The 26,940-nt window shown below is 54.6% G+C and overlaps 14 protein-coding genes across 14 annotated transcripts; 6 read left to right on the top strand and 8 right to left on the bottom strand.

Annotated features, from left to right (window-relative positions):
* Positions 1 to 956: 956 nt before the first annotated feature.
* CkaCkLH20_09018 (uncharacterized protein) lies at positions 957 to 1,264 on the top strand (the record flags this gene model as incomplete). Its single annotated transcript, XM_038891733.1, has 2 exons — positions 957 to 1,127; positions 1,217 to 1,264. The coding sequence occupies 2 exons, from the start codon at positions 957 to 959 to the stop codon at positions 1,262 to 1,264; spliced, it is 219 nt and encodes a 72-aa protein (XP_038743020.1).
* A 169-nt stretch (positions 1,265 to 1,433) lies between these two features.
* Positions 1,434 to 1,949, bottom strand: CkaCkLH20_09019 (uncharacterized protein; the record flags this gene model as incomplete). The annotated part of the gene is made up of 1 exon (XM_038891734.1): positions 1,434 to 1,949. The coding sequence occupies one exon, from the start codon at positions 1,947 to 1,949 to the stop codon at positions 1,434 to 1,436; it is 516 nt and encodes a 171-aa protein (XP_038743021.1).
* A 761-nt stretch (positions 1,950 to 2,710) lies between these two features.
* Positions 2,711 to 4,625, bottom strand: CkaCkLH20_09020 (uncharacterized protein; the record flags this gene model as incomplete). Its single annotated transcript, XM_038891735.1, has 4 exons — positions 2,711 to 2,926; positions 2,983 to 3,480; positions 3,541 to 3,853; positions 4,570 to 4,625. The coding sequence occupies 4 exons, from the start codon at positions 4,623 to 4,625 to the stop codon at positions 2,711 to 2,713; spliced, it is 1,083 nt and encodes a 360-aa protein (XP_038743022.1).
* Positions 4,626 to 5,242: 617 nt separating this feature from the next.
* Positions 5,243 to 6,361, top strand: CkaCkLH20_09021 (uncharacterized protein; the record flags this gene model as incomplete). Its single annotated transcript, XM_038891736.1, has 4 exons — positions 5,243 to 5,294; positions 5,349 to 5,505; positions 5,562 to 6,240; positions 6,296 to 6,361. 4 exons carry the CDS (start codon positions 5,243 to 5,245, stop codon positions 6,359 to 6,361), a joined length of 954 nt encoding a protein of 317 aa, XP_038743023.1.
* Positions 6,362 to 6,590: 229 nt separating this feature from the next.
* CkaCkLH20_09022 (golgi integral membrane protein) lies at positions 6,591 to 7,882 on the bottom strand (the record flags this gene model as incomplete). The annotated part of the gene is made up of 2 exons (XM_038891737.1): positions 6,591 to 6,683; positions 6,731 to 7,882. 2 exons carry the CDS (start codon positions 7,880 to 7,882, stop codon positions 6,591 to 6,593), a joined length of 1,245 nt encoding a protein of 414 aa, XP_038743024.1.
* Positions 7,883 to 8,510: 628 nt separating this feature from the next.
* Positions 8,511 to 10,317, top strand: CkaCkLH20_09023 (uncharacterized protein; the record flags this gene model as incomplete). Its single annotated transcript, XM_038891738.1, has 2 exons — positions 8,511 to 8,708; positions 8,758 to 10,317. The coding sequence occupies 2 exons, from the start codon at positions 8,511 to 8,513 to the stop codon at positions 10,315 to 10,317; spliced, it is 1,758 nt and encodes a 585-aa protein (XP_038743025.1).
* Positions 10,318 to 10,836: 519 nt separating this feature from the next.
* CkaCkLH20_09024 (uncharacterized protein) lies at positions 10,837 to 13,805 on the top strand (the record flags this gene model as incomplete). The annotated part of the gene is made up of 3 exons (XM_038891739.1): positions 10,837 to 11,261; positions 11,321 to 11,450; positions 12,837 to 13,805. 3 exons carry the CDS (start codon positions 10,837 to 10,839, stop codon positions 13,803 to 13,805), a joined length of 1,524 nt encoding a protein of 507 aa, XP_038743026.1.
* Positions 13,806 to 14,143: 338 nt separating this feature from the next.
* Positions 14,144 to 15,760, bottom strand: CkaCkLH20_09025 (uncharacterized protein; the record flags this gene model as incomplete). Its single annotated transcript, XM_038891740.1, has 2 exons — positions 14,144 to 15,254; positions 15,309 to 15,760. 2 exons carry the CDS (start codon positions 15,758 to 15,760, stop codon positions 14,144 to 14,146), a joined length of 1,563 nt encoding a protein of 520 aa, XP_038743027.1.
* A 1,880-nt stretch (positions 15,761 to 17,640) lies between these two features.
* CkaCkLH20_09026 (DASH complex subunit Spc34) lies at positions 17,641 to 18,303 on the top strand (the record flags this gene model as incomplete). The annotated part of the gene is made up of 1 exon (XM_038891741.1): positions 17,641 to 18,303. One exon carries the CDS (start codon positions 17,641 to 17,643, stop codon positions 18,301 to 18,303), a length of 663 nt encoding a protein of 220 aa, XP_038743028.1.
* A 106-nt stretch (positions 18,304 to 18,409) lies between these two features.
* CkaCkLH20_09027 (dsba oxidoreductase) lies at positions 18,410 to 19,152 on the bottom strand (the record flags this gene model as incomplete). The annotated part of the gene is made up of 2 exons (XM_038891742.1): positions 18,410 to 19,051; positions 19,105 to 19,152. The coding sequence occupies 2 exons, from the start codon at positions 19,150 to 19,152 to the stop codon at positions 18,410 to 18,412; spliced, it is 690 nt and encodes a 229-aa protein (XP_038743029.1).
* Positions 19,153 to 19,638: 486 nt separating this feature from the next.
* CkaCkLH20_09028 (uncharacterized protein) lies at positions 19,639 to 20,730 on the bottom strand (the record flags this gene model as incomplete). Its single annotated transcript, XM_038891743.1, has 1 exon — positions 19,639 to 20,730. One exon carries the CDS (start codon positions 20,728 to 20,730, stop codon positions 19,639 to 19,641), a length of 1,092 nt encoding a protein of 363 aa, XP_038743030.1.
* A 560-nt stretch (positions 20,731 to 21,290) lies between these two features.
* On the top strand, positions 21,291 to 22,750 carry CkaCkLH20_09029 (DNA replication regulator sld2; the record flags this gene model as incomplete). Its single annotated transcript, XM_038891744.1, has 2 exons — positions 21,291 to 21,432; positions 21,483 to 22,750. The coding sequence occupies 2 exons, from the start codon at positions 21,291 to 21,293 to the stop codon at positions 22,748 to 22,750; spliced, it is 1,410 nt and encodes a 469-aa protein (XP_038743031.1).
* Positions 22,751 to 22,904: 154 nt separating this feature from the next.
* CkaCkLH20_09030 (uncharacterized protein) lies at positions 22,905 to 23,843 on the bottom strand (the record flags this gene model as incomplete). Its single annotated transcript, XM_038891745.1, has 1 exon — positions 22,905 to 23,843. One exon carries the CDS (start codon positions 23,841 to 23,843, stop codon positions 22,905 to 22,907), a length of 939 nt encoding a protein of 312 aa, XP_038743032.1.
* A 726-nt stretch (positions 23,844 to 24,569) lies between these two features.
* On the bottom strand, positions 24,570 to 26,502 carry CkaCkLH20_09031 (uncharacterized protein; the record flags this gene model as incomplete). The annotated part of the gene is made up of 3 exons (XM_038891746.1): positions 24,570 to 25,379; positions 25,429 to 26,002; positions 26,369 to 26,502. The coding sequence occupies 3 exons, from the start codon at positions 26,500 to 26,502 to the stop codon at positions 24,570 to 24,572; spliced, it is 1,518 nt and encodes a 505-aa protein (XP_038743033.1).
* Positions 26,503 to 26,940: the final 438 nt, after the last annotated feature.

Genomic DNA, 26,940 nt, shown 5'->3' on the forward strand with positions numbered 1-26,940 from the left:
TGGGATAACGAAGCACACGAAAAAAGATATTATAATTTGGTATAATACTACAATAGTCAGACAGAGAAGCGGACAATCCATATCTTGGTGGCTTTCGAGCGTGATGTTCGTGATAGTAGCAAGGTGTGGTAGGCTCACCTCGGTGTGGTTCGGTCAGAGGTGGCCACCAGGGCTGGCCACTCCCGAGAAAAGGGTCCATCACGGATCCTTGTCCCTGGTCGATCAAACCCACATCGCCTCGGCGACAGCCCACTTGAGATTGACTCAACCGTCAAACAGATCAGAAAAAAACCCAGGGTCGGGTTTTCTCTCGGTGAACCGGTGCCGCAGAAGCTCCATTTAGCCACATGAAAATCGGTGGGCTGATTGTCATTCGTCGTAATCAACAGGCAATGCCCTCCTTGATACACGTGTGTGTCGCCTTTCTTTGGTATCGAACGTGATGACTCGATCCCAGCCCAATCAGCGCCATTTTCGCGAACACGCGAGAGATATCGATGCGGCTGTGGTCTTTACCGCAGCAGGATATTACGAGAAATGTTGCCGCGCATACCCTTGCCCTTGATAGTGGCATTGGTTGAAACGTTGACCGAGTTTTCGACGCCTTCCAACCATTCATTCTTATCGCTGCCCGAAGAAAAAAAAATGACGCGAGCCAGGGCCTGCGTTTCTGGCTGGAAGAGCCCCATTAAAGAGGCGTCGAGACCGGGAAGGCCCAGAATTAAATATGGAAACACCGATCGGGCCCTTTCTTAGGTTTCCATCTGCAATTTTCCCTCGATTGCATCTAAGTGGAAAGGAGTTCTGATAAGGCGAAAACAATCCACACATCTTTTTTCTCTTTTCCTTCCTTCACTCATCAAAAAGACTTAACGCTTTTACCATCACTACCGAACAACCTGTTCTCGACCGAACAGTACTGATTCTACCGTTTACACAACACAAACGCATTCATCATGAGCTTGAGATACTCTAGAGTCATGTATCACACCAAGGAGAACGAGTGGGCCATCATCGACGAGGAAGAAGAGGAAGAGCAGCAGAGGCAAGAGCTGAAGCGCCGCGCCAACCTCAGATTCTTCATCGGCGCCTCCTTCATCGTCCTCGCACCCGCCATGCTCGGCCTCGTGAGGCGCTGCGGATAGGACCTCGCAGTATGCAAACAAACCCCCTGTTCGTGGAATCGCTCATTGAAAGCTAATATTCAACGTCACAGGCTAATCACGACCCGCACAAGATTGCATCTTTTGCGTGGCGGTCGTGACGAACTTCCAGTATCAAGATTATTTTTTGTCTACGACTTTCATGTCGAAAATTTTACGCCCATGAGGCGACATGCGACAACAGCCTTTGAACGACAGTGTTTAATCAACCCAACGACGTGGCGATGAATCAGAACATCGCCACACGAGCGCCCCCGTCGCGCCGAATCTCTACTCTTTTCCAGACTTTTCACCAAGAGACACTCGCCTCTCATCCCCTTTCGTCTCGGATTTCCGCTTCGCCCTCTCGGCATGCTTATGCTCGGCCGCCGCCACGCCAGCATCCAGCCCGAGATGAGCAACCCCCTTGACCACCGCCTTCGACCCGGAATCGGCACCGACCATCTCGGCGCACATCCCGGCCCCCTCGAACGCGACGGCGCCGATCGCCGCCCCCAGCGCCATCGGGATCAGCACGTCGCCGCGCTTCGTCTTGACCGCCAGCCCGCGCTCGACGGCGTGTCTCTCGAGGATCTTTCGTTTCTTCCGCGCGTGCCGGATGCGTGCTGCGTCGTAGGGCACCATGAGCCACGTCAGGCCGGCCGTCGCGGCGCCCGCGGCCGTGTGGAGGGCTGCTCCGGTCGAGGTGCTCGCGATTTGGCGGACGTAGTGGGCTCTTCTGGCTATGAGGACTTCGTCGGTCATTTGATGGCATTTTAGGTCGTATGCGTCTGGGTCGAAGTGCATTTTGCGGATTGGGTTGGCAGTGAAAGCAGCGAATGCAGTTTGGGAGGTTAGTTGGAACGGTTGACTGCTGTTCTCTGGCCAGATGGGCTCAGCAGACCGTTCATATATCATCCTCAAGCCTACGCATGATGTTTAGTTGAGGCGAAGCTTTCAGAGGCTTAGATATCATTCAGACGATGCCAGAAATTCCGCGCGGAAAGCCTAATACAAATACACTTTGCTCAAGAGATTCGTTACTCATGCATGCCATCTGAAAATCTTCAACTGCGGGATCCGTGAGGGCCGGGCCGGGCTGTGTTCATTTCTTCTGCCCACGGCGGACTCGGTGTGATGTATCCATATGTAGTCGGGGACCCGAGAGCACCGCGAGAGTGGATGCCCGTGCTCCGGCTGATGCCGGTGGCAAGGACCCCGAGAAGACAAGGACCGGGGCCGCGGGGGGCGGAGACTCGGAGTCCGGACGCAGGAACCGACGTCAACGTCTGATCTCGACCCGCGAGTGAAGTCTAATTTGATGGACGTTGTCACTCGGCCGAGAAAAACAATCCCGCTGCGATTTTGAGAACGTAAGGTTCATTCCGTTACTCTACCTGCACGCGAATGCTGAAAGAAAAAGAGCTGATGTAGATTACATTATTGTCATTTCAACCATAAGTTACAGGTGTCCCTATATACGAGATTCATGCTTCTCGTCCTGAACCTTTCCCATCTAAGCCCCCTTTTTGTCGAGAACCAAAATCCAAGAAGTCATACACAAGTCATTACATAGATCTGAACTCGACATCCCTCCGGTACGTCCAGGAGTGGGCGTCCGAGTACGTCGGCCTGTAGCCGAGAACACCCTCGATGAGCGAGAGCACGATTGTCGGCGTTATGGTGAACGTGCCGTTCCTGTTCTCGGCAACTAGCACCAGCCGGTCGATGATGGCTCCCAGACCGAACGCGGAGTTGTGGAGCTTGACCTCGACGGCAGGAGGCTAAAGAACAACATTATCAGCGAATTGTCTAACAACTGACGGAGGTTTCGTCTTACCTTGCTGCTGAGCTGGTAGTTCACGCGGCGCCACTTCTTCAAGTACTCGGCCAGGAACTTGAGCGTGCCGCTGTGGCTCGCCTGGATCTCGATCTCGTGCGCGCTGCGGGCGTACACGAACAGGTGGTAGGGCGGCTTGTTGAGCAGGTCGTCCGGGCGGGGCATGGCGTCGGCGCGGGGGATGAACTCGGGAACGGCGGCCTTGGCCGTCGGCGAGCTCGAGGGCCGTCTGCTGTCGGAGAGGGAGAGGTTGCTCGCCCTCACGTCCAGGCCGACGTCGGCCCACTCGTCGCTTGAGATGCGAGGTGACATGGTGTACGGCGGCAGCTGGTGGGTGTGGCCGTTGCTGCTGCTGCTGCTGCCGAAGCAGTCGATGATTCCGCCCTTGAAGACGGGGAAGAGCTCTGCGGGGTTGGTGAGTTGGCGTTTGGGCAGGGCGATGAGGAAGCCGCCCCGCTCTTCGGACCATGATGTTGATGCCTGTTCATCGCGGGAAACCTGTGATTTGTCGTGTTAGGCTAAACGGTAGAAAAATATGAAAGAGAGAGAAACGCTTACCTCGATGAAGAGGCGAAGTGTGGAATACGTCGACTTGAGCTTTTCCAAGAGGCTCTCGGTCCACTCTGCGTTCTTGTCGTCGTTGAGGAGTTCCGTTGCTGATTTGCTCCAGACCTCGACGGTGCCCGCGACCGCAGCGGCGAAGTCGCCCTTGTCGGGGTACTCGGCGTCCAAGTCGTTCAGGAGGAGCTGCCAGTCCGGCTCGACGACGATGTCGAGACCGAGGACCTCCTTCAACTCCTTAAGGGCCTTTTGGAGGGGGCTTTCCTCGTTTGTCCAGTGGTCGCGGACGGCGACCTTTACTTTGAGTGGTCTGCGTTCGTGTTAGTCCGATGCTCTCGCTTGTTGGTGGGGCGCTCTGGAGGATCGAGGTTGACTTACAAACTAGACATGGTGAAGAGTTTATTGTTGTGTATGTGTATGTGTATGTTGTAGACTGTGATGGTTGATCTGAATGTTCTGATGATGATGAGAGAAACTCTTCTTTGTCCGCTTCACGAGGAGTCGTCGGCGGTTGATATTGACTTCCAAAGACCTCTCATCGACAGGGGTCCGCCAGCAGATATCAGTCCACTATCCACCGCGGGCGCCAAGATGAGCGGACAGACCCAGCTGAATGCGTGGCGTCACATCCTTTTTTCCAGGCAACGGCAACGAGGCGGAGTCTAGAGTCCTCGTGCCAACGAGAAAATGACACAGAAAGCCCCCCCGCGAACCGGCTGTGTATACGATAAACCAACTGTTGCATGATGCGGCGATCAGCGGGGTGGAGACGCCGGGTAATCGCGTGTTGTCCACGGACGACTGAGAACATGCCATTGAAGGCAGATCCGTGTCAAGCAGGTTGCAGCGGGTTTCAATACCCGGGCCAAGCCGGGGGGCCGGGGGGTCCGCGGGCCTTTACGGCGTCGTTTGGTGGTGATGGTTCGCCGCGGTCCGCTCCGACAGGATGTGGTCAGAGACGGTCATGATGTCACTGACTCATTCGTTCGAATCATTGACCAATTTCGTCTTGTCCCGTGACGCAACGGCGATGCGACGCAATCGAGATGCTGCTTGGAGTTGCATGAGTCTGGGAAGTGCATCACGGGCGCCGATGGGTTGGTGAATTGGTGAAGTTGATTTCTTGGGGGGTTTCAATTCCCACCACAACAAACATCTCAGCGCAATTAGCGCAGGCGAATCCCCCGCACAGGTTCTTCACTCTAACAGCCATAGCGTCCTGAACCCCTGAAAACTGGTTTGCCATCGGCTCTGCGCCACCACCAAACTTCGACATCGTTATGTCCACATGTGGAAAAGACACACGAGAGCTTCCAAGAACTACACGATGAGGCTACACGCTAGGCTGACAGCTCGCGAAGCTGTCAAAGGGGGGAGGCAGAGCTCTAGGTTCGATGCGGCATAACCCAACCGCCAACGCTGGGGTCAGAACTGTATTGCGACGCTTGCTTGTGATAGAGCTCGTGGTGGTGGCTGTTGACGGGCCAAGTTCAATAGTCGAGGCTGCCCGCGATGGCCAAGGAGCCGAGAACCAGGGCTGAAAGAGGGGGATGAACGCCTCGAGCTAGGCTTCAATCATCCATCTCCCACGATCTCAACGACAGGATAAAAAGCTGCTTCTGGGCCTTCTTCAGGATGTCTTATTCAATCAGAGACAATTCAGTTTCATCGACAATAATATCTCACCCTCACATTCATCATGTCTCGTCTTCCTGCCGCTGAGAAGTTGCCCCTGGCGCTTCGCAAGAACAGTACGTCATAGGCCTTGAGTTCTTTGCACTCAGTCCAAGAGCTAACCGACCAAGTCCGCGATGAGTGGGATAACAAGAAGGAAGACCTGCAAAAGGAGCTTTCCGAAGTCCTCGGCGCCGAATGGACGCTGAAAGACATCAACCCCAATGAGCTCTACCCGTATGCCGGCGACGGCTACGCCAAGCAGTCGCTGGGAAGCTGCATCGCCCAGTAAGTCCTCCGGTGGACACCGACAACGAACGACTCTCACTTACACTCGCCACTAGATACGTCTCCTCCGCCATCTACCAACTCAAGTCGTACGTCGAGAACCACGGCGAGGACGGCAAGAACGAGATCAACTCCATCTGCCACGCCCGCTCCCTCATCATCGACCTCGACGACCGCGACAAGAACTCCCGCGTGAGCTACTGCGGCGTCCTCGTCAAGGACGGCAAGCTGGCCCTCGTCTTCTCCGAGGGCAACCTCGGCACCAACGTCGACTACGCCATCGAGTCGCGGACCCTCCTGACGGCCCTCAACGACGCGCCCCCGGCCCCGGGTGCCGACGCCGCCATGAGCTACGCGGCGCGCACGTCCGTCAGGCAGGAGTACGACGAGAAGATTGAGGAGACGCGGAAGAAGTTGGGGGATATGCTCGAGAAGCCTGATGTGGTGCTCGTGCCCAACTTCGAGACTAACTTTGCTAAGATCAAGGAGGAGAGCAAGAAGAAGAAGAGTGAGGTTAGGGATGATTGGGAGGGTAACCTGGGCAACTTCACGAGGATGTACTTTGAGGGGCTTGTCTACCAGATGACCTACCAGAAGTTTGGCGACGACGACCTTCTGAGGGAGGGGTTCAATGAGGCTGTCGAGAAGGGCGAGATTCACTTCCGCATTGTTGACAAGATGGCGTATGCGACCTATGGAGAGGTTGTCATCGAGGATGGGGCTGTTTATGTTCAGGTAAGTCTGACCCAGCGAACTCCCTCTTGCATTGTCGAAAGCTCACGGTTTGTAGGCTCTAGCCAAGAACTTTGGAACCAACGTCGATTACGCCGCGGAGAAGATTTTGGACCAGCTCTAAGCATGGATGTTCATGCGTAAGGTTGACGATGCCGTGTGTCTTCAGTAAAAATGTGTATCACAGTCTACGATATAATGGATGCGAGGTAGAGGTGCTTGTAAGCGCTCCTGTTCAGTTCTCGGGATCGAACACTGGTTTCTTGACATCCCCTTCATGAATTGTCACTATACGAATATGGATGAAAATTCTCGAAATGAACGCTGGCAGCAACGCCGATTATCGTAATTATTCATGACAATGATCCATTCAAGTTCAGTCCCATCAGAAGCACATGATTGTACATGTCTTCATTTACACGCACTTCATACACCATCATCTTGCCCTGTGGCACCAACGTCTCCCACTCAGGAGATGTCCACACATCTGTACCTCCAGGAACGCGCTCAGCAGGCCGCCAGTCGCGATGCCCCCAGCATCGGCAGCAGTGACGACGCCCAGACTAAACTCCCTGTCGTTCAGATCTCGGGTTCCCTCCATTACCTTAGCAAGCACATTTATGTACACCGACCCGCTCGAGAGCCCGGCCAAGAATGCCAGGAAGAAGGCGAAATATATCGAAACGAGGAAGACGGCGTTGAAGAACGCAAAGACGGCGACTGTGACCAACGCCACAAGAGAAAGCCTCAGGTTTCGCACAGGGAACAAGTTGACTGACGACCTCGCCACCAAAGTTCCTAGATGAAGAGAGACGCCGTATGTCGCAGCGAACCGTGAGAATGTGCCGAAGACCGATCCATCGAGGGTCCTGGTGATCCCTTGTTGCAAGAAGAGCAGCATGGAGGCCGCGAAGAGCGGCAGCATGTTTGGCCTGACCAAGCCATGAAGTAGCTGGGCTCTGGTCTCAGTTGAGCCAGAGCCAGACGGCCTTCTTCCATGACGACCCCCTTCAATGAACGAGCGCCTCTCCTCATCGTCGTCATGCGCTCTCTCCTGCCGATGCCCGCCTTCCCACTTTGTAAGTCTCTGAGGCAGAACCACAAAGTGCGAAAACATCAGAAGAGCAACGAGGTAATAGACGCCCCCCGTCGCGCTCCTCAGAACCTTACCCGCCTTGTGAGTCAACATGAACGGCCACACGGCGTTGCTGACCAGCCCGACGCCGGTGCCGAAGCCCCACCCAACCAGCGCATGCATCCCGGAATGCCCGATCATCCCGAGACAAGACACCTCCATCACGGCAGCCGATACCGAGGACAGGAGCGACATCGCGATACGCACCGGTGGAAGCACGTTTGGCGGGGTGTCATCCGCGACCTTTTTGGCTATAAGCCAGCATATCGCGACGACAAGAGGCCTCACGCGACATGGCACGCGATGAATGACGAAGGGAAGCGACAGCTTTACCGCGATTGACGGCAGAAGCTCGATGAGCGTGACGACGGCTCGAGGATAGGGTATGATGAGGTAGTTCGCGGCGTAGATGATGGCGGGTAGGACCGTGTTAGCCAGCCCTACGGATTGACAACCCCAGACATTCGTCAGCGAGTGGAAGGGAAAAAGAGAAAACGTCGTCGGGATCAGGGTGCATCGGTGGCGCAAGCTAAAAGTGAAACTCACCTATGAGGGCGAAGCCCAAAAATGTCCGAAGCTCGTCAAGCGATGTCTTGCTTTTCGGCGCCATCACCAATCCAGGTCTGGAGTCGTCGGATGGGTGTGTATGCGTAGACCGGTGCGTCCGCGGCTCGACCGAAGCCGAGAGCGAGACATGGTCTCTTTTCAAAAGGGAGAAGAAAAGAACGAGCCGTCCGCGAGGGATCGCGGCCCCTGCAACGGCATCCAACCGGCAAACAGTCAATTGAAACGGCGCCGATGAACCACGTGCGGCTCGAGGCAGATGCCAAGCATGGATGAGCGGTTCGAGGGGACCCTGTGCGGGCGAATCGAATCCACCACGTGGGATGGGTCTCGCGATTGATAGGGAAGGGATCTGTTGCGTCAGCGCATCACCCCGTGTAATGCGACTCGGGAGATGGTAATGAACGGTTATTGTATGTATGGGAGAAATGAGATACTGACGTCTGCGTCGTGCGCGTCGCTTCGTGCCAGGTGAGAAATATCTTGCTGTTCGCGATGGCTGAGATTCTCAAAGAAATTGTCGGTCGCACCACTGTCTGACCTCGCGATGATGGGCAAATCCTATGCGACCAAGATGCATCTTTCACATATTTTCGGTTGGAATTCTGCTTCAGAAGCAAAGTCCGAATATGTTGGTGCAGGATTTGATTCCGAGGTTCAGCATGGTCGCCGCCGGACACCGCGGTTTGCTCGCACCCGGACTTATTTGTTGAAGGTCGTTTTGCCAATCGGCATTTTCATCTTCGTCACAGCAACAATATTAAGTAGCTTGGTATGTACGTTCGGCGTGTTAGTCAAAGGATTCTACTGATTTTGACCAGTTCCCATCAGAAGCAGTCTGGCTGCTGAACGGCGGCAAATCAGAACGAGCCATATCTCGGTCTCAGCTCGAAGACCTCGAGCCTCCCAGTCATGTGGATGCAGGTGGTTCAAGGCGATTGAGGCTGTTCATGCCGGCCGATGGACCCAACATCAACCTCTGCAAGACCATCATGTCAGCTGTTGCCCTCGGCTACCCGATGCCTACTCTTCTCAACTGGAATGGAGAGTTCAACAGACCTGACTGGCACTTTGCTGGCTCGCACATTGCCAAGTTGGAGTCTTTACTAGCAGTCATCGATAATATTTATGAGGAAGATGAGGATGTTAATGAAAACGATCTGGCTCTTCTGGTCGACGCCTATGACATATGGTTTCAGCTCCCGCCGTCTGTCCTGATCGAGCGTTTCCACAAGCTCAACCGCGACGCAGACGCCCGTGTCGCGAAAGAATGGGACGAGCACGGCTTCAAAGACGAGTTCCCGATTCCGCCTCCGAAACAGAACATCATCGTCACCACCGCAAAAGACTGCCAACCGGACTGGGAGTCTGGGTCGAACCCACGCTATGAGTATTGGCCGGACTCGCCTCTACCATCCGACTTTTACGGCGAGGGCACAGATGAAATTATTCCGTATGTCTTCGACTCAGCTCGAAAGTACAAAAAGATTCGACCCAGATGCGTCAACAGCGGCATGATCATGGGTACTATTGGGGCTTTGAGAGGTGCTCTGCAGAAGGCCAAAGACAAGGTAGACAGGACTGCCATGAACGGCAGACAGCTCTGGAGCGACCAAGCCTTGTTCGCTGAGGTCATAGGAGACCAGGAGATGTGGCGATACTGGATGAGAGGATTAGTGTCGACATGGAACGGAACCGCATCGCACGACAACCCGAGGAGGTTGCCGGCCGAAGTACGACAACTCGCAGACGAGGCACTGGACGGAGAGAGCTTCGAGTTCGGAATCGGTTTGGACTACGAATTCGCCACAATACCGCCTACCTGCTCATCCGAAGACGACGGCTTCTTCGTGAAGCTGAATGACGCCGAGGCCGTGAAGAAGGAATCGGAAAAGGCGGGCGTGCCGGACGGTGTAAGAGTCAAGGGCATCCCGTCTGAGTTGAAGGACGCAGACGGACCTCTTCCCGGGCTCGGCTCAAGCTGGGGTAATGTGCCTTTATACACCGACTTCTTCTTCGGCACCTCGCCCGTTGGCATCCATCACAACGCCTACGTCTTTGGCCTCAAGCCGTGGCGACTCGAACACTGGTGGAGCATGACTTGGTTCTACCCGTACTTGCGGGGATTGGTCACGAACGCTCTGCGATCCAACAGAAAGCTCACTCCCCTGGCAAGGTTGTCCATAGACGGCGATGAAGGAAGTGAGATGGTATACTGGGCTTCGAAGGAGAGCGAGAGCGAAAAGAGGGTGATGGTGTTTGATGGATCGAACGAGAAGGAGAGGTTTGCGCCTATTAGTTGGGATGGGGTTTGTCAAAAGGGGAGTACGAAGTGGTATGATGTGCTTTTTGGAGATAATGAAGGGCCATTGGAGGCCTGAAAAACGACAGCTATTGGATATAATACCCAGACTTTGGAGGAGTTTCATACGTCTATACCATCTCCTTGCCAAAGAAGAACACTCTGTGAAGGGCGCTTGCCGCCCAATCAGTCGGGTATATCGCATGTGTGCAACTAGTGACCGCTTTTCCGTTGCATGTAAGCCTTAGCAGTCTGCCTACGTCTGCGCCTCAATCAAAAACTGTTGGCATATGCAGCCTGATCCAGGCTTGCCTCCACACATTCCGGGCGTTCACCCTTCAATACAAAGACCGACCATTCATAGAGATACTTGACCCTCCATGAGTGAAAGTGAGGCTGACTTTGATTGTACAAAACCGCCCGAATGCCCCGCTTCAGCGTCGTTTGATGAGCTCCTTTCCAAGGGGAACTCGACTAAGTCGGGGCCTACTCAGCGAATGAGTCTCATATCAAGTCGCAAGGAAATTTGAAACGGGATTCATCACCATCGAGAACGCCATAGAGACTAAGCTTGCGAAACGTCGCACGTCGCCTAGCTATGGAGGTCGTTGGCGGTGCGGCAGCAGTCGCTCAGCTGATCGGGCTCTGCGCGAAATGCATCCAGACCACAACGCAAGTCATCGAATCGTACCAAGATGCGCCCATACAGATCCATCAATTGGCGACCAAAATCGACTGGCTCCAGTTCTGCATAGGTCAAATCAGGGATCTCGGGGAGGGCCTACCGGATGAAGACTTCGACAAGCTGTTGCCGGCCCCGCATCGACTAATGCTATTAGTCCTCTTACAACGGCATTACGATCAGTTGCTCAACATCGAGGGCGTCGGCAGTGGAACAAAGGGTAGTGGGAAACGACCCAAGCTTCGATGGGCACTTCTCGACAAGAGGAAAACAGCTGGAATCATGCAAGGTCTGGAAGAAATCCAGCAGATGCTAATGCTGACATTGACTATTATGAACTCGTAAGCTCATCTACGATCGTTCTAGCTATAAGGAAGTATCCATACTAAACATTTAATAGCCGGTTGACAACGCTCAGCCACACATTCGTCGGTCTGCTGAGTCTTTCGCATTCCGCGTTGGTTCCCGCCTTTGAGACGCGGTCACAAGAGATCATGAATTCGTTGAAATCTTTCCATGACAAGCAAGAGGTAGGCCCCAATAAAGCAATCCGGATTATATACAGATCAGTATCTTACCAGCTCACTCATAACCCAGGAACTCATGCAAGCTTTAAGCTTACAGAAGTCGTCACGCGTGTCCAATTCCTCAAGAGTTTCTACAAAAATGTCTCTCCATCGGGACGATGACCGCGACTCAGAAGAACACGTAGATGAATTAATCCGTCTGGGCGATCTTGGGAGCAATGAGACACTACACTATTCATCTTGGAGTTTCGGAGGACGCTCAGATGCTCAGGTCAAGCGCCTGGGCGTGAAGTTCTCGGCTCAGTTCACTCAGCACTATAGCAAGGCCCGCGCCTCACTCAGGCTGCCTTTCTACTTCCTCGGAGAAAGAGCCTTACAGTTTGAGTTTGGTGTTCGTCAGTTTACAAGAGCTTGGACGAGCGTCTCCTTTACGGATTGTCAGATACGAGTTGTGAGTGTGCGACCCCAAAATTCGCCTATATTTCAGCTTTGTCGAGAAAAGGACTTCGATGGAGTGAAGAGAATGATTGAAGAAGGCCGGGCTTCGGTCTCCGACGTAGACAACTTCAATCATGCGGGCCTGCTTGAAGTAAGTTGTTCACTGGTAGCATGACCTCAGTGGTCTCGGATTCTCTGACACTAATTAATCCTAATAGTACACCTTACTGATCACAAAGGATACATTTTCTTTAAGACACTGGGAAAGCGAAAAGCCCATGCTCAAGCTCGTGAACTATCTTCTGCAGCAAGGCTGCAACTCGGCGGCCTTCGATAGTTCAGCGGTACCATCAATGGGATTACCGCCATCGTTAGTTTATGGATCATAGCTGTTAGAACTTCAGGCTGATGATCACTGCTAGCCCGAGACATCCGGCAATCATTTCAGCGCTATCTTGGGGCTACCCCAATGTTTTAAGGATGCTGGTTCAGAATGGATTTTCATTTGAGACCGAACTAGATCCCGCGAATTGGATTTCTGGAGACTCGGCGTCAGGGTTTCGCGAGCAGCTCTCTATTATATTTTCCCTTGGGATCGTGATCCCAGGCTTGAGCTCCAACGGCAAAATTCTGATTCAAGCTATCGGGCACCGCTGCACTCCAGAAATCATTTATGCTATTGAGGTATTGGGAGCTATTGATGCGAAGGAAGTTGTAGACCGGTATTTTGAATCCCATTTGTCCGCCATACCCGGGGAAGAAGGTTTGGGAATCGGCACTATTCTTCAGCATTACGGCCTGGTTTTATCATCCTACACCGAATTTCCCTTATCATTCGCCTACGTGGTCCAATCTAGCTTGGACATTGACTGGACCCATTGGTTTCTGTTGATGGATCAAACCTGCGCCCTGGCACAACCGCTTCCGCATCCATATTCTTCCTATTCTCAGTACAACCCATGGAGTGAGTTTTGGTGGAAGCTTTCAGGCTACATGCCAATGACCTACCTGTTTGACAAAGATCGCCTGAATGACTGGGACTTCGAGGCAATGGTCACCGCGATAGAACACTTCGCTCTTCACGGTGCTGGAGTTTCTGCCTCTCTCTCTCCTCCGCTTCATTCTGAAATTAGCCTCAACTGCAAGTGGCATAAACAAATCGGACTCAAGTGCGAGGACATAGCGAGATCATGGAGCTATTTCCCGAGCGATGAGCCCATACATGGAGATGCGTGTACGTTGCCCACCTACGACGACTTTATCGAACGGGATGATCGCAGACTTCCAAGGGTACCGATTTGTGTATCCAAGGACGGCTGGATCAAGAAGACTAGTCATACCCCCAGAACCTACGATGAAGTGGCCTTGAGCACAAGTACCAACTGGGTATGCTGCGACAATCGGTTGCAGCTTGCAATAGACGACGAGCCGGGCCAGAAACGCAATAACGAAGATGGCAACGAGATCAGCCATGAAGAAGACGACGAGACCGTCGATAAAGCGGAAGGCAACAGAAGACCGGGGTCCTTTGCATCATTGATCTCTACCCAAGAGGGCCGGAGACACTTATTGCGCTTCCCGCTCGTAAAAGCACTCTGCTGTGCTTTGCAGCGCGTCGGCTACCGGGTGGATATGGACGATGAGGGCGACCTCTGGTACGACGACGATGACGGCGACCCGTATTTCGACGCCGTCGAAGATCTGCGAGATCTGGACCACGAGCCGGGCCCTCTGGGAGGAACTTGCAGGATCTGCCGCAACCCCCGCGAGTACGGTTTAGGCCATATACTCGACAAAATTGAGAATGACTTGGTGGAGTGGCGACATGAAAGACAGAAGTTCGTGGAGAGAGGGGTGCTGCAGGAAGACGACTATGTTTGGCCATCATGGACGAGGAGGGGCGGCTACCAGGGAACATGATATGAAACCGCCTGTACGGAGAAAAGGACGAGCAGGGAAGTGGAATTTGGCGTACATGGTATTGGATGTTCTTACTTTTTCTTCTGCATACTGACGGGAACTCGGTAAATTGCAAACAACACGGTCGAGGAGATCACCTGCAAGCTGAATATGATGTAAGAGGTGCAGAAGGCAATCCCAGGGAGTAATACGACGCGGAGCTAAAGAAACAAGTAGAAGGGTATCATTCTATGTAAACTACTCTACCCAAACTCCCGCATTGTTCGTCGCAGTACTCACTGATGACGATGGACAACGACGACAACCATGACAAAGACCAAGGCGAACTACTAATCTCCTCATAGTGTAGCCATTCTAGGGACTCCATTCTCCGAAGGCAACATCGGCGGCATCTCAGGGGGGCTTTCGCCGTTGCGGTACAGCCAAAGCCTCGAAAGCTCCTTCACCTTGAAGGTCTTCCTCCTGTGACGGCCCTTGATGTGCTCGCCGTGGAACTCGACATCAGTGGCGAACTCGCCACCCAACCAGCCCTCCAACGCCTCGCGGGCGTTCTGTGCCGCATCGCCCGGGGTTCCGACGGTGATTTCGCTTTCCATGAAGTCGTTTGTGTCCGCGGCCCCTTTGAACTCCCCCGTTTCGGAGTCCTTCTCAAGCGGAAACATGCCGTCGAGATAGTGCTGGCAGAACTGGTGACCTCCCCGATCCGATGCCCTTACGAACAGACGGCCGATGAAGCGCGGCATGCTGTGGTCGGCGGTCAGGGAGGTGCAGAAATGCAAGACTCCCCATATCGCTACGAAGTCTGTTGAGTGTGCGTAGTGTTCGACGTGGCCGATGGCGCGGTCCAGGGCGGCGGTGGAAGATCGGGAGGAAGACATGGACGAAGAACTTTTGGAGAGTGTAGGAACGCGGGCATGGCCGTTCTTAGCGCCGTTGGGGCCGCTACCCCCGTTGGAAGTGCCCGAAGCTCGACGACGAAGGCCAGTTGCAACGGGTGACATGGCAACGGGGCTGCTTGTCGTTTCTATTTCGGCCACCGTCGTCGTGGTCATTGTCATGGCTGCCGGGTTACGTTGAGCCAGGTCCTGGGAGGCGACGTGGCGATGGGGGTTGTTGAAATGGTTCGCAGCGTTGCCGAAAGTGTACACCTCCAGCTTTGAGAGGAGATCTTGAGGCAACTCCTGTAGAAGCCAGTCAAGAACGAGACCTCCCTCGATGCCGCCTTGAGAGTGCAGAATGAAGACCACTTTGGAAAACTTGGGGTTGTAGAGCGTCTCCTTGACGATGCGGTAGCACATGCGTACATCGTAGGTGGCATAGCCGAGATTTCGTTGGATCAGACATTCGACGACGTCAAAAAGGATGCCGGAAGTTTGATTGTGAATGCCAAGGATAGGGCGCTTGAAGGTGAGAGCCAACCGGTTGAGGTTGTTCTTCATCCAATGATCGCTGTTTTGGATTAGCCGCCGTTTGCAAGATGAGTTGGTTGTCTAAAGTACTTACCCAACGGCAACGCCATTCAGGAAGATCCACTGTTCATGGGCGTGCTTTTCGAGTGCTGGCGCATACTTCTCATCCGAGGTGTAGGTGAGAGTAGGGCCGTTCAGAAGAAGGCAGAGAAGATAGTTGACGGCAAAGAAGGCGCTGAGAGCAAGGATGTCGATCCAGAGAGGAAAGAATATCGTCAACGGCAGGGCGAAAATGAAACCAATCTGTAGAATACAGAGAAGGAGGTGCATTCCAACACAGAAGAGGTTCTGCCTCGTGAAGGCCAACTCGTCGAGGTCGCCAGAATCAGCAGGAGAGAAGGGCCAGACGATCCATGGCAGAGCCCAGGCGTATGAGAAGAAGAAGTAGATGTCGTATGCCAACAGTTTCCATGGAAAGTCGGTGTAAGAGTAGTTGATGACAGACTGGCCGCCCACTTGACTGCCGAGGAATCTGGTTTGTCCCATTCTTTGAGAAAGTAACTCGTCGCGTTTTTGGTGTCGTTGCTGATGCGCTGACCAGAACTTTCCCAGCCATGGGCTGGAGAGGATTCCCCCAAGCATAATGACGAGATTTATACTTAGTACAGGGCAACGACAGAAAGGGTATTTGGTCAAGTGACAGGTTGATCGTATGGGGTATCTAGTGTCATTCGTGGGGACGGGGAGGAGACAAGCGGGTGCTCACGAGGCATTATATTCCATCCCCAGAGCCCGTATTGTGTCTTTGAAACCCTTCCCGACCCAAAAGGACACCAAAGACAAACGGCGGGGGAGGCAGGTGCAGGGCTGAGTTGGCCGCCTCTGCTGCTCTCTGCTGGGGGGGTTGACGACGGCGCCGCCGCTTGGATGGTCACTCGACCGGGGCGCTTGCCAATCAGGGGCCGCCGTAAGCCGCTAATCACGATGTGGTAGGGGGCCTCGGGGGGCGCCACCCCGCTGCCGCTGCCTGCCCGTCCTTGGCCGGCTTCATTCCATTAAAACCTCGTCCTGCCTTAGCCTTATGGGGGCTGAGATGAGCGAAAGTGAGAAAGCTGCGTCTGCAGCTGAGAAGAGAGGCATGCAGTCAGATCTGGGCAGTGCAGGGAGGGACAGAATGCGAGGCTCCGAGACGTGACCAACTGAGGCCAATGAAAAGTGAGTAAACCACGATGAATGTGAGTGCGAACGGAAACTGACATGCACAGAAGCCATCGCGACAGGCTTACACCTGCTGCAGCTGCTGTGAGCCTGTGCGGTGAGGTTGGTTGGCGACCCAAAATGCGCTGTCCGCCGCCAATAAGAGCTTTCTTCTGTCGTCATAACTGACGTTGTGTGCCCAGCCAATCGGCACGCCTAACCCGGCAGCGGTAGGCAGAGTCATCTCCCAAAATAAAGACGTAGGAATTAAGGTGCCTTGCCGTGCTTATCACAGAACCTTGAACGGGTAGGTGTCTCTGGCTGTGAACTCACCGAAGAATGAGAGGTCAGCGTTGAAAGTGGCAGCCTTGCTCATGTCTCGAATAGTTCGCCGGCTTGAGGCAAAAGAAGTCAACCGGAAGATGAGGCCAAGTCGTTCAAGTCTGAGAGCAAACAACGATTCGGGATCGGCTCGACGATGAGACTCAGCGCAAGACATGCTTCGCTTGGCTGTCAGCTCAATTCTGAAGACAATATCATCCCTTTTCCAGTCGCAGATCGCTTGCAGCTCCCAATAGTTGAGCCTCACAGGCGCCCCTCAGCCTCTCCGTTCTCGAATCTGGCATCTCATCTGATGTCTGCCTGGAGTCTGGGCAGCATCACATGTCTTATTGTCGTCGCACAGGAGATATTTTCGAGCGAGGCACTCGTATGGAGTCGATTCATTCCTGCGGCTGTAACGTAACTTCAAGGAAACCAGAGTTGAATTTTGAGGCTGACGGTAGCCGTTGCGGTGCTCCCGGTAGCATTTGATGTTGTTGAAGAAAAGAAGAGTCGTGAGAACATGAGTGAAGCACTGGTCACCGTCAGCTGAAGACGGGACGAACCAGAGTTGGCCCGTGCGCCTAGCAACGTCGGTGGGATGAATTGTTTGGTGGGGCACTTTGTTGACCAAACATTGAATCTCCAATCTCACCGAGTGCATACCAAGTCAACAGCTTCGACTTCGGAGCTTCCCAACTGACGCGCCAGATTTCCACGACCTAAGACAAAAGAAGAAACAGACGAAGTCGCACAGAATGTCGATGCTCTCAATCCATCTAGAGCAAATAGCTCTGTCATGCGAAGGCATCGACTCCCTCCCGTACGCGCCGTACCCCTCCTCCATTATCGCTCCCTCAAACTGACGCGCCGCCAGCTTCCCACCACCCAAAATCTTCACAAACGCAATGCTCTACAACAGCGACATCACCTCTCTGATCCGCGACACCGAAGCCCACGAGCGCGCCCTCTTCTCCGTACCCCCGCCCCCGCCTCCCGCGACCTCCCAGAACCCGGACCCGAAGCCCAACACCCGCCGCCAGACCGTCTTCAACGTCGCCTCGGGCGAGGTCACGACCGGGCCCCCAAACAACCGCGGCGTCGGCGGCGGAGGACCGCGCAGGCAGACGGCCGTCTCGGCGGTGCTGGGCGGCGACCTGCACAGCCAGCTGCGCCGTGGCGAGCGTCAGGCGGCTATCAAGGGCGGCGATGTCGATGTCGAGGTCCTGCTGGAGGGTGCGACGAAGCTTTGTGGCGTCTATGCGCTGCCCGGAGCTTTGGAGAAGATCCCGCAGCTGAGGCAGAGATATGCGCATCAGACCAACACGCTGGCATACTACGAGGCCAAGGTCGCCGAGCACCAGGCCGCTCTGGAGAGGATGAACAAGGATCACTGGATGGGAGATGACAACGAGCCGGAAGAGGACGACGACGACGATGACGATGAAGCCATGACAGAAGAGGATCTGAGGGCCGAGGAAGAGACGTTGCGCGATCTTGACAGGAAGAGGAGGGAGTTGCAACAACGGCTGAAGACCATGGACGAGGACTTGAACGGATTAATGGGTTGAACGGATTGGCACTTTTTACGACGGTTATGAACCATGATACCCAATGCGAAAAGTTCCATTATATCAAATTTGACAAATTTTGTACAAGGCCGTCGACGTTCAACTCTTAACACGTCAATCCGTCCTGGCCGTTAGATCCCCCTCCGCCCTGTTTCGCCGCGACAAGCGTCTCCAGAAACTCGCCGACGTCCTGCGCGCCTCCGATCTCGTACTTGTCGTTGATGACAAAGTGCGGTACGCCCCTCACGCCCTTCCGGTACGCATCCTCGACCTGCTTGTCGACCTCGGCACCGCCCTTGCCCTCCTCGAGCCACTTCTTGACCTCCTCCTTCTCAAGCCCGCCCTTGACGGCGGCGTCGACGATCATATCCCAGCTCGTGACGTCGCCGCCCTCCTCGAAGTAGCTCTTCATGATGGACGTCATGACGGCGTTCTCGACCTCGGGGCCCTTGGTCTTGGCCAGCTGTACCGCGCGGTGGGCGTCGCGGGTGTGTCCGACCTTGCCGTCGAAGGTGAAGTTGAAGCCCTCGGCCGCGCCGAGCTTCTTCATGCGGTCGTGCATCATCTCGAGCCTCTCGGCGCCGAAACGCGCGGCCATGCGCTCATTGACGGGGACGCCCTTCTTGGGGGCCGTTGGGTCTAGGTAGTAGGCCTGCCATGTGACGTTGAAGTTGTCGTCCTTGCCGGCGGGGTATGTCTTCTTGTACACATCAATAGCCCTGTTTAAACGGGCTTTGCCAAGGTAGCACTGGACGCTGTTAGTCGCGACAACTCCAAGAAAGTGAGTTTTAGAACACTTACAAAAGGGCAGACGGGGTCTGAGATGACTTTGATGTTGAAGTTGGTCATTTTGCTAATTTGTCGTGCGGCGTTCATGAGATTGCTAGTGATCTGAATTACAACCAGTCGTACTTGGAAATTGTTGTCAATACTATCGGTTGGGCGAGTGAACCGATTTATGAGATCGACCCGGGCTCATACGGGCGGGACTCCGCCTGTTGTGCCGAAAAGCCACTGATTACCAATCATTGCGGCACCCGTCCCGGACGGAATCTTTTCTTGGCCGGGCCCGGCGGGAGGGTCGATCGCCCCGCCGCCATTATTCAGCCCAGCCAACGTGTGGTGGGATGCAAGAGTGGAATTAGATTCCGTTCGGCACTTGATTCATAGAGTCGTATCCACGGAGTCTTCCGTCTCGTGGCGAACGATGTAAAACTTCTTTGCGGTTTGATGCACGGACTGACTCAATAGTCTAGGGATGTCCGAAATCCTTGCGCAAATGCGCATCCGCTGACAAAATGCATTATAGTATGGGTATCATCTTGGTCCTCATAACTAGTCGACGGAGTATCGCTCCGTCGCCTCTCGTAACCTCTCGTTGTTGCGAAAACGACGGTGAGAATCTCGCGCCTCCCGCGGATGTCTTCGCCTATCGTCCCGTCTCCAAGTAGAGGGGTATATGCCATCTGCGCTCCCTGGAGAATCGCGTTCTCGTCCCGGACTTTGCGACCGCCTCCGACGCTTGATAGAGGGTTGCGGGTACTGCACGTTGCGATCCCAGTTCTCTAGCGTCATGTACGGGCTCCTGAGCCACGCTCTGAGTTCGTGAAGTAGAAGCCGTGTGTTCTCTCGTCCCAGGAACTCCTGGATCAGCTCCTCGGCCTGCCCCATGCTGCCTTGCATATCCACAGTCTTCAGAATCGCCACAATGTATTCAAGCAAGAACTCGGCGTTGTTGGCCCTGCGGCGCACCACAGGATCTGTCTCTGAAGGGCGCGCATCGTTGTCGGGGGATAAGAACTCGAAGACTTGAAGCTCGCGGCGGAGGAACGTGCGTGCGCGAGAGACCAGCTCCGGGTCAGATGCGAACATCTGCGGCGTCAAGTCCCTGTATCTCGATATCCGATTCGAGCCAACGTGTAGCGAGTAACTTTGGTCACGATAAACGGCTCGTCGTCGAGCGATCGAGTCGTCCTGGGAAGGCGCTGATGTCCGGTACGAGGAGCTCACGCGAGGTCGCGGTCGCCGCACAGCCGGTCGACGATAATTCCGGTAGTGAGAAGAAGGCGGGCCGTTCGCTGTTTCGACCTGGGGCGGCTTCTCCGGGGTCAAGAATGACTTCCATTGTTTTCGGTCATCGCTAAACTCATAGCGAACTTCTGAGATTTCCGTTTTGCAGAGGGGACATGCAGTCTGTCGTTCTAGCCACGTCAACAGGCAGAGATAATCGAAGTTGCTGTGATTGCATGGTCGAGTTTCGCAGCCCTCGGAGATTTCGTCTAGGCAGATGACGCAACATTCGGCAGCCAATGCGCCCCGCTCGCTTTCGGTTGGTCGTGAGGAGATCTCCTGGAGCGTTGTCTGCAGAACAGCGGAATGGAGATCTCGCGAGTCCGTGGTATCGCTGCTTCCTGCTTCGGGGAACATTCCAGTGGCACAATTGCGAAATGTGTTGAGTAGTTTACTGGAGGCAAACGGGGAAAGTTGTAGATGCGTAGTAAGCGGTTGTTGGTGGCAGAGCGTCGAATCTTAGTAAGCTGGGGTAGGTAAGGTACCTACCTATTGGAAACCTTTCGAGTCCACGGGCGAAGAAGGTCTCGGCGCAAAATAAAACATGATATAAAACCTAGCATTAGCCACAGGCTACTGTGACAGAAATGATATAAACCTTCAGCTTGAAGAGCCATAGAAGACCTGGATAATGTGAACCTCAATGGTGTAAGTTAAGGTACCTCCTACCTACCTAAGTTAAGTATGTCAGTTGCCCGGCCGATAAGATAAGAGCTCAAAAGTGGATCAGAGCGTGAACCTTTCGCGTTTAGTGGTTTAGCAGGTCGCGTCTGAACCGCGTCCTTCCTCAACCTAGAAATCCGGAGATACATCAGCTACATCAGCTATATACCCGCATTCTCTCAAGGCCAAGTCACCCGTTGCGAACTGCATTTCTTCAATGACGTATATACCCGGCTGCTAGCAATTGCTTCGACATGGACGACCAGACAAAGGCAGAGTACGAGTCGCAATCCCAGAATCTCCGCACAGAACTGAAAAGCTGGGAGAGCTCCTGGGCAAAATCCCACGACGGCAAGAAGCCGGGAAGAGACGACATCAAGCGCAACGCTGACATCGGTAAGAATACTCGTGGGAGCACATACAGCAATTTCTGACTTTGAAAACAGCGCAAAAATACAAACAATACAACAAAGTCCGCGACATCTTGTCCGGGAAGATCCCACCGCCTGCGAAAGAAGACCCGAGAGCGACGAGGAGGAAAGACATCCCAGCCCCGACAGCAACACCCTCGAAACGACACAAGCATGCAGAAACTCCGTCCAAGAAAAGATCGAACAACGATAATGCAGCTCTCATCAGCACTCCGTCGATCTCCAAGACCTTGTTCAGTCCCGCAGCCCCCAGATCAATAGGACCCACGCCGCAGCGCGATGGCAGGGTCCTCGGACTGTTTGACCTCATGGTAGAGCGCGAGCTGGGTACGCCATCGAGAAGGAATGGGAATGGGAATATAAACACGCTCGCGGACTCGGAAGTGAGACCTCTTACGACACCGAGGAAACGTGCCACCCCCATGGACGAGGAAAGCAATACCAAACTTGGACGAACACCAATGTCTACAAGCAAGAGGCAGATGCTAGACAGCTTCATGACACCTTTGAAGAACAAAGAAGGAACCGCAATTGACGCAAAGACTCCTACGACAGTCTCGAAGCTTCAATTCAGCACCCCATCGTTTCTCAAGAGACACACCCAGCCACACCCACCAGAGAAGAACGATTTTGCTGCTCCGCCGCTACGCCTGCCCCGAAAACCTATGGTTCGCGGCCTCAGCGCTATTGTGGCTAGCCTTCGGCAGGTGGAGGAAGAACAACATGACGACGACGAAGAAGCCCTCCGGGAAGCTGAAGGCGGCGAGCCGCAGCCAAAGGCCCCGCCAAAGCCGAGAGAAGATATTCTCGCCGCGGACAGCCAAGTACATCTGCCGCTTGGTGGGTTTGATGACGAAGGGATGTACGACAGTCCTGATGAGGAGCAAGTGGATCGCAACGGAAACCCGTTGAGGATATTCAAGAAGAAGGGCCAGAAGCGAACGACGAGACGCTCGAACATGAAGCCAAACTTTGTCAAAAGGCCATCAGCTCCGGCGGAGAACGAAGCGCAGGGCGAAGACGACGACTTCGTGCCAGAAACGCAAGCGAATGGTGTCGCAGACGACTTACCCGATGAGTTAGCAGACATGTCGGACGCGGACTTCAACGGTACTGCTCCAAAGGCCAGCAGCTCGAAGAAGACGGAGAAGGTGGGAGCAGTCAAGAAGGCTGTCAGAAAAGTGAACGAGGCGGCGCACACAAACTTCCGGCGTTTGAAATTGAAGAACAATGGCGCAAAGGGAGGACCGGGATACAACAGCAGATTTAGAAGGCGGCGCTGATTTCAAGATTTCGACTGCATGGAGAGGTGTTATGGCAGGAAGCGATACCGTGGTCACCGGTGTTCATGAGGTAATGCCCAATATATCATATTCATTGATCAAATGCAAATTTCCTTCTGTGGGTATATGCAACATACGCAGCCTCGGCTTCTAATCATCCAAGCAAAGACTTCAACAGACGCTTCGCCAGGATGGAGAGGTAAAACGTCGCGAAATCGCAGCTGATAGACACCATAAACCATGACAAGCCCGCCGAGAAGATGACGCGGTTAACGAGAAAGCGGTCTTCGTCCGGCATGTCTGCAGGTATGTCCCCGTCTTTCTCCACTAGCCATTCGGTCTCATCCCAAACGCAATGGTCCTTTTCGACCTGGCATAACTCCAAATCCATGAATCTGTTGATGAGATATTGGCCGCGGTCGATTCGTTGCTGGATCCGCCTCAAACAACACTGCTGCTGACCACCCCTGACCACAGGCATCACTCCCTCTCCCTTCCGCACAACCGGCGGCACAGAGTTCTCGATCTTTTGTCTGTATCCCAGGGTCTTGTTTTCGATCTCGGCCAACAGCCATATCACCGCGATGTGATCCTTGATGAGCGCCGACATCCAACATAAGGCCATCGCGAACTGCAGTACCATGTTCCTCATCACCTCCCGCGTTTCCAGTCCGTCGAGTTGATCGCCGCAGCAGTTTCTCAGCGCTTGTTGGCGGTTGAGTATCTCACGATACGTGCGCAGACGAGGCGGGGTCCTTCTGTAGAGATGGGGATGCCACTTCCTCGTCCTTTCTTCCGTGAAGTCTTCCGTATGCCACCGTTCGTCCCAAAAGGAACTCCAGAAGTCGGTCAGAGTGTTCGATATCGTCTTTGATACTGGGACGGCATCGAATAACTTCGTCTTCCAGAAGGAGGACCAGTCTGTCGCGAGAACGACGTGGAGGAGAAACCCAACTACATCGCTGACGAGAAACTCGGGCATCAGCTTCGGGGGCTGCAACATTCCCAGAAGATCAAACTCCTTGATGCGACGGCCCAGCCGTGAGGCCGCTGGTAGCCTTGATGGCTTTGGAGGCGGCGACGTTGTGTCCATATCTGGTGTTTGGCGGAAGTCTTCTGGCGCGGTTCGATTCGATCAATCCCTGCTCAGCCGCTGCCGCTGCAGAAGCGCGGGAGAAGGGCCCTTTTGATGTAGCGAGAGCGCCTTTTCCCATGGCTTGGAATTATGCACATCAGCACAACACCTGAAGAAATTACGGGCGCGCCGAGCTTCGAGATCGGTATGTGTTGGCATGTCTTCATAGGCGCCAGGAGCGAGCCTCCACCAAAGATCCCAATCGCAGGGAATCAAGCCGGTGCTGAGGCGTCTGATGTAAGACGGCACCCACATGTAAGCGCTGCTAAGCCCAGAACTAGTTTCCGCCCGCCTAATTGATCCAACGAGGACCGGTCGGCCGGATAAGATACTGGAGGATTGGACGATCCTCAGCCCTTTGAATGCGTTTTGGGCCTGGTCGGGAGTGGGCGGCGCCGCTTCGATGTTTTCGGCCCGGGTTGGCGGTGTCAGGTCGCCGCCGTTCCCATAGCGATTCCTTTGTGCGTCACAAGTCTTACATGCCTGCACAAATTCAAAACTTCGTCAGATTATGCTTGGCGTTATACCAGGCGTAAAGCTCGTCGTGTGGTTTCTGGAAGGGAATCACATTTGGCGACGGCTGATGAGGCCCAGGACAAATGGTTCTGCACGCATCAGCACCGGCACAGTTTCTCAGGATTGGTGACATGCGAGGTATCGTCGACATGATGTGATCGCCGTAATCTATGCAACAGCTCGAGGTGCTTCTACTGCAGTTACAATAGGAGCCTTCTCAGTCTTCAACCCGCTTGTCGTCGTCTCGGCCTGAAGTCCCAACCCAGCCGCCTGCAGCTCATCCTTGGCCAATTTCGCCTGAGCCTCGGCGTTCAGTCTCACCCACATCTTCTTCCTCAACTCCAACCCGTCAAGAAACACTTGGAACCACGAGGGGTCAAACGGCGGCAGCCGTCTCCCCACGCCATTCTCCGGCTCGCCGGCAAGAGCGCGAACGGTCTCGAAGTATTCCTCAAAGTGCGGATGCACGAGCGGGAACTTATCTCCCTTTTCCGCGACTCGATCGGCCTCCCACTTCGCCTGCTCCTCCGCAGGCGGCAGCTTCGCCCTGCCCGAGAGAACGCGCGCCGCGAGGACGGCCTGCCACTCAAAGATCTTGAACGTTAGACCTGCCGCCACCGCCCCGATGAACAGCAGCGACGGGTCCTGGTGGTACACGACGTGCTGGTACAGGCCCGCCGGTCGGTTGTTCTGCACTTTGACGGAGGGCAGGAAGGGGAGCGTCCAGGTGAATCCGGTCGAGAAGATGAAGTTGTCGACGTCTGAGACGGACGCGCCGTCGACGAAGTGGACCGTTCGGCCCTCGATGCGGGAGATGGTCGCCTGGCGGGAGATCTTGGGGTGGTGGAAGGCGCCGTCGCCGAAGTAGAGGTTTGCTTTTCGGCCGTTTACGACGGAGTAGATTGGGAGTTTTGCGGTGTTGACAAGGTCGACTGAAATATCGGCTCCGGAGACGGACGCGCCGACGACAACGACTCGCTGCACGAATTAGCTGCAAATTCTGGAGGTGGAAGAAGTGGGAGCGAACCTTGTCACGGAAGTCCTCCCTTCCGCGGAAGTGTTTGCTGTGGATTACACTGCCGGGACGAGCTCTTTCGAACTCCTCGAGGCCTTCGATCCCAGGGACGTAGGGGACCCAGTAGTGGCCAGTCGCGACGACTACTGCGTCAAAGGTTTCCGACCACCACTCATCCTTCTCAGCGCCCTCTTTTCGTAGCGTAAGCTTCCACTCATCGCCGACCTTTTCGGCGAGTTCGACGGTGGTGTTGTAAGATACGAGTTTCTCATAGCCGTTCCGGTTCACGAGGCCTTGGATGTAATCCCGGATGACGGTCCAGTGGCGGAACGGAGTCGTAGCGCCGTGCAACGCGATCGAGTTTGCGGTGCGCTCTTCGGGGATGGCGCCGTCCGTGAAGGACATGGGAATGGCGTCGACATTGGTCTCCAGATAAGGGTAGATGCCGGACTCGGTGAAGCGCGGAGCGGGGTTCCGCGGAGTCTGTGCCGGGAGGGTGTCCGGGATCGGGAGCGGTCTGTCGGCAGTGCGGTCGGCGAGGGAGGGGAAGTCGGAAAGGTGAGGCGGGGGAGATTGATCGCCGACCCTGCGGACGGGACGTCAGTGAGAGTCAGAGCGTGTCGTCTCATCTCTTTCATCTCATCTTCAGTTGGCTGTCTCATCTGACATCGCGGACATGAGTCTGGACTGCCAGCTTATGAGATATTATGGTTGCCGCCTTCGCAACTCCTGAGACAGACCGTCCTTCTCGTTTCTTAGAGAATCACCTTGACTGCGCTTAATCGAACATCGTGGAGCCACTTGGCGGGGTTGAAAGCCATCAAGGTGCTCATCTTATCTCCTTATGAGCTCAATCGGTAACTTCAGTGGCTCCCATTCAAGGGTTCTTCTCTCAATCACACCTTGAAACTTGAGATGGCCAAACAAGCCTAACAAGAGGGAAACAACTCACCAGCAACCGCCAGCGGCTTCCCGGCGCTCAAACACACGAATGACGTCGAAAGCCTTCTCTTGAGCCAAGGCGTCGATGGTGATAGCCCCCGCCGGCCCCGCGCCGATGACTGCTACTCTCTTGATCGCGCCCATGGTCACGTTGGAATTTCGATCAGGACGAAGTCAACTCGTGAAGGTTGAAAGAGGGGGGAATAAGAGCCTCCAGAAACACAGCCAAACAAATGAGCGCACACAAACCTCGCCGCGCGCGTGCAGCACGAGGTCTGGCTACTTTTTAAAATGTCTCCCGACAGCGTGGATTCGGCTCAAGGGGACGACCGGACAGGGGTGGGAACGATAAAAGACCCAATCATGCCGTCGCAAACCGCCTGACGGGGCAGTCTTACAGGGATGCGGGGGACGCGATGAGCGAAGTTTGCGTCTCCGAGCGATTGATCATCTTAGCGCCCGATGGCGTTATCCCGCTCAGCGCAATCGCAAGACGCTATCATTCCCATACGACCCCACCAGGTCCCGGAGGAGGCACGGAGGTCGGTCCGGGGCGGGGCGCCCGGGTGGGTTAGGTGAGAT

Source organism: Colletotrichum karsti (genome assembly GCF_011947395.1).
Source record: "Colletotrichum karsti strain CkLH20 chromosome Unknown Scaffold31, whole genome shotgun sequence".
Taxonomy (NCBI): domain Eukaryota; kingdom Fungi; phylum Ascomycota; class Sordariomycetes; order Glomerellales; family Glomerellaceae; genus Colletotrichum; species Colletotrichum karsti.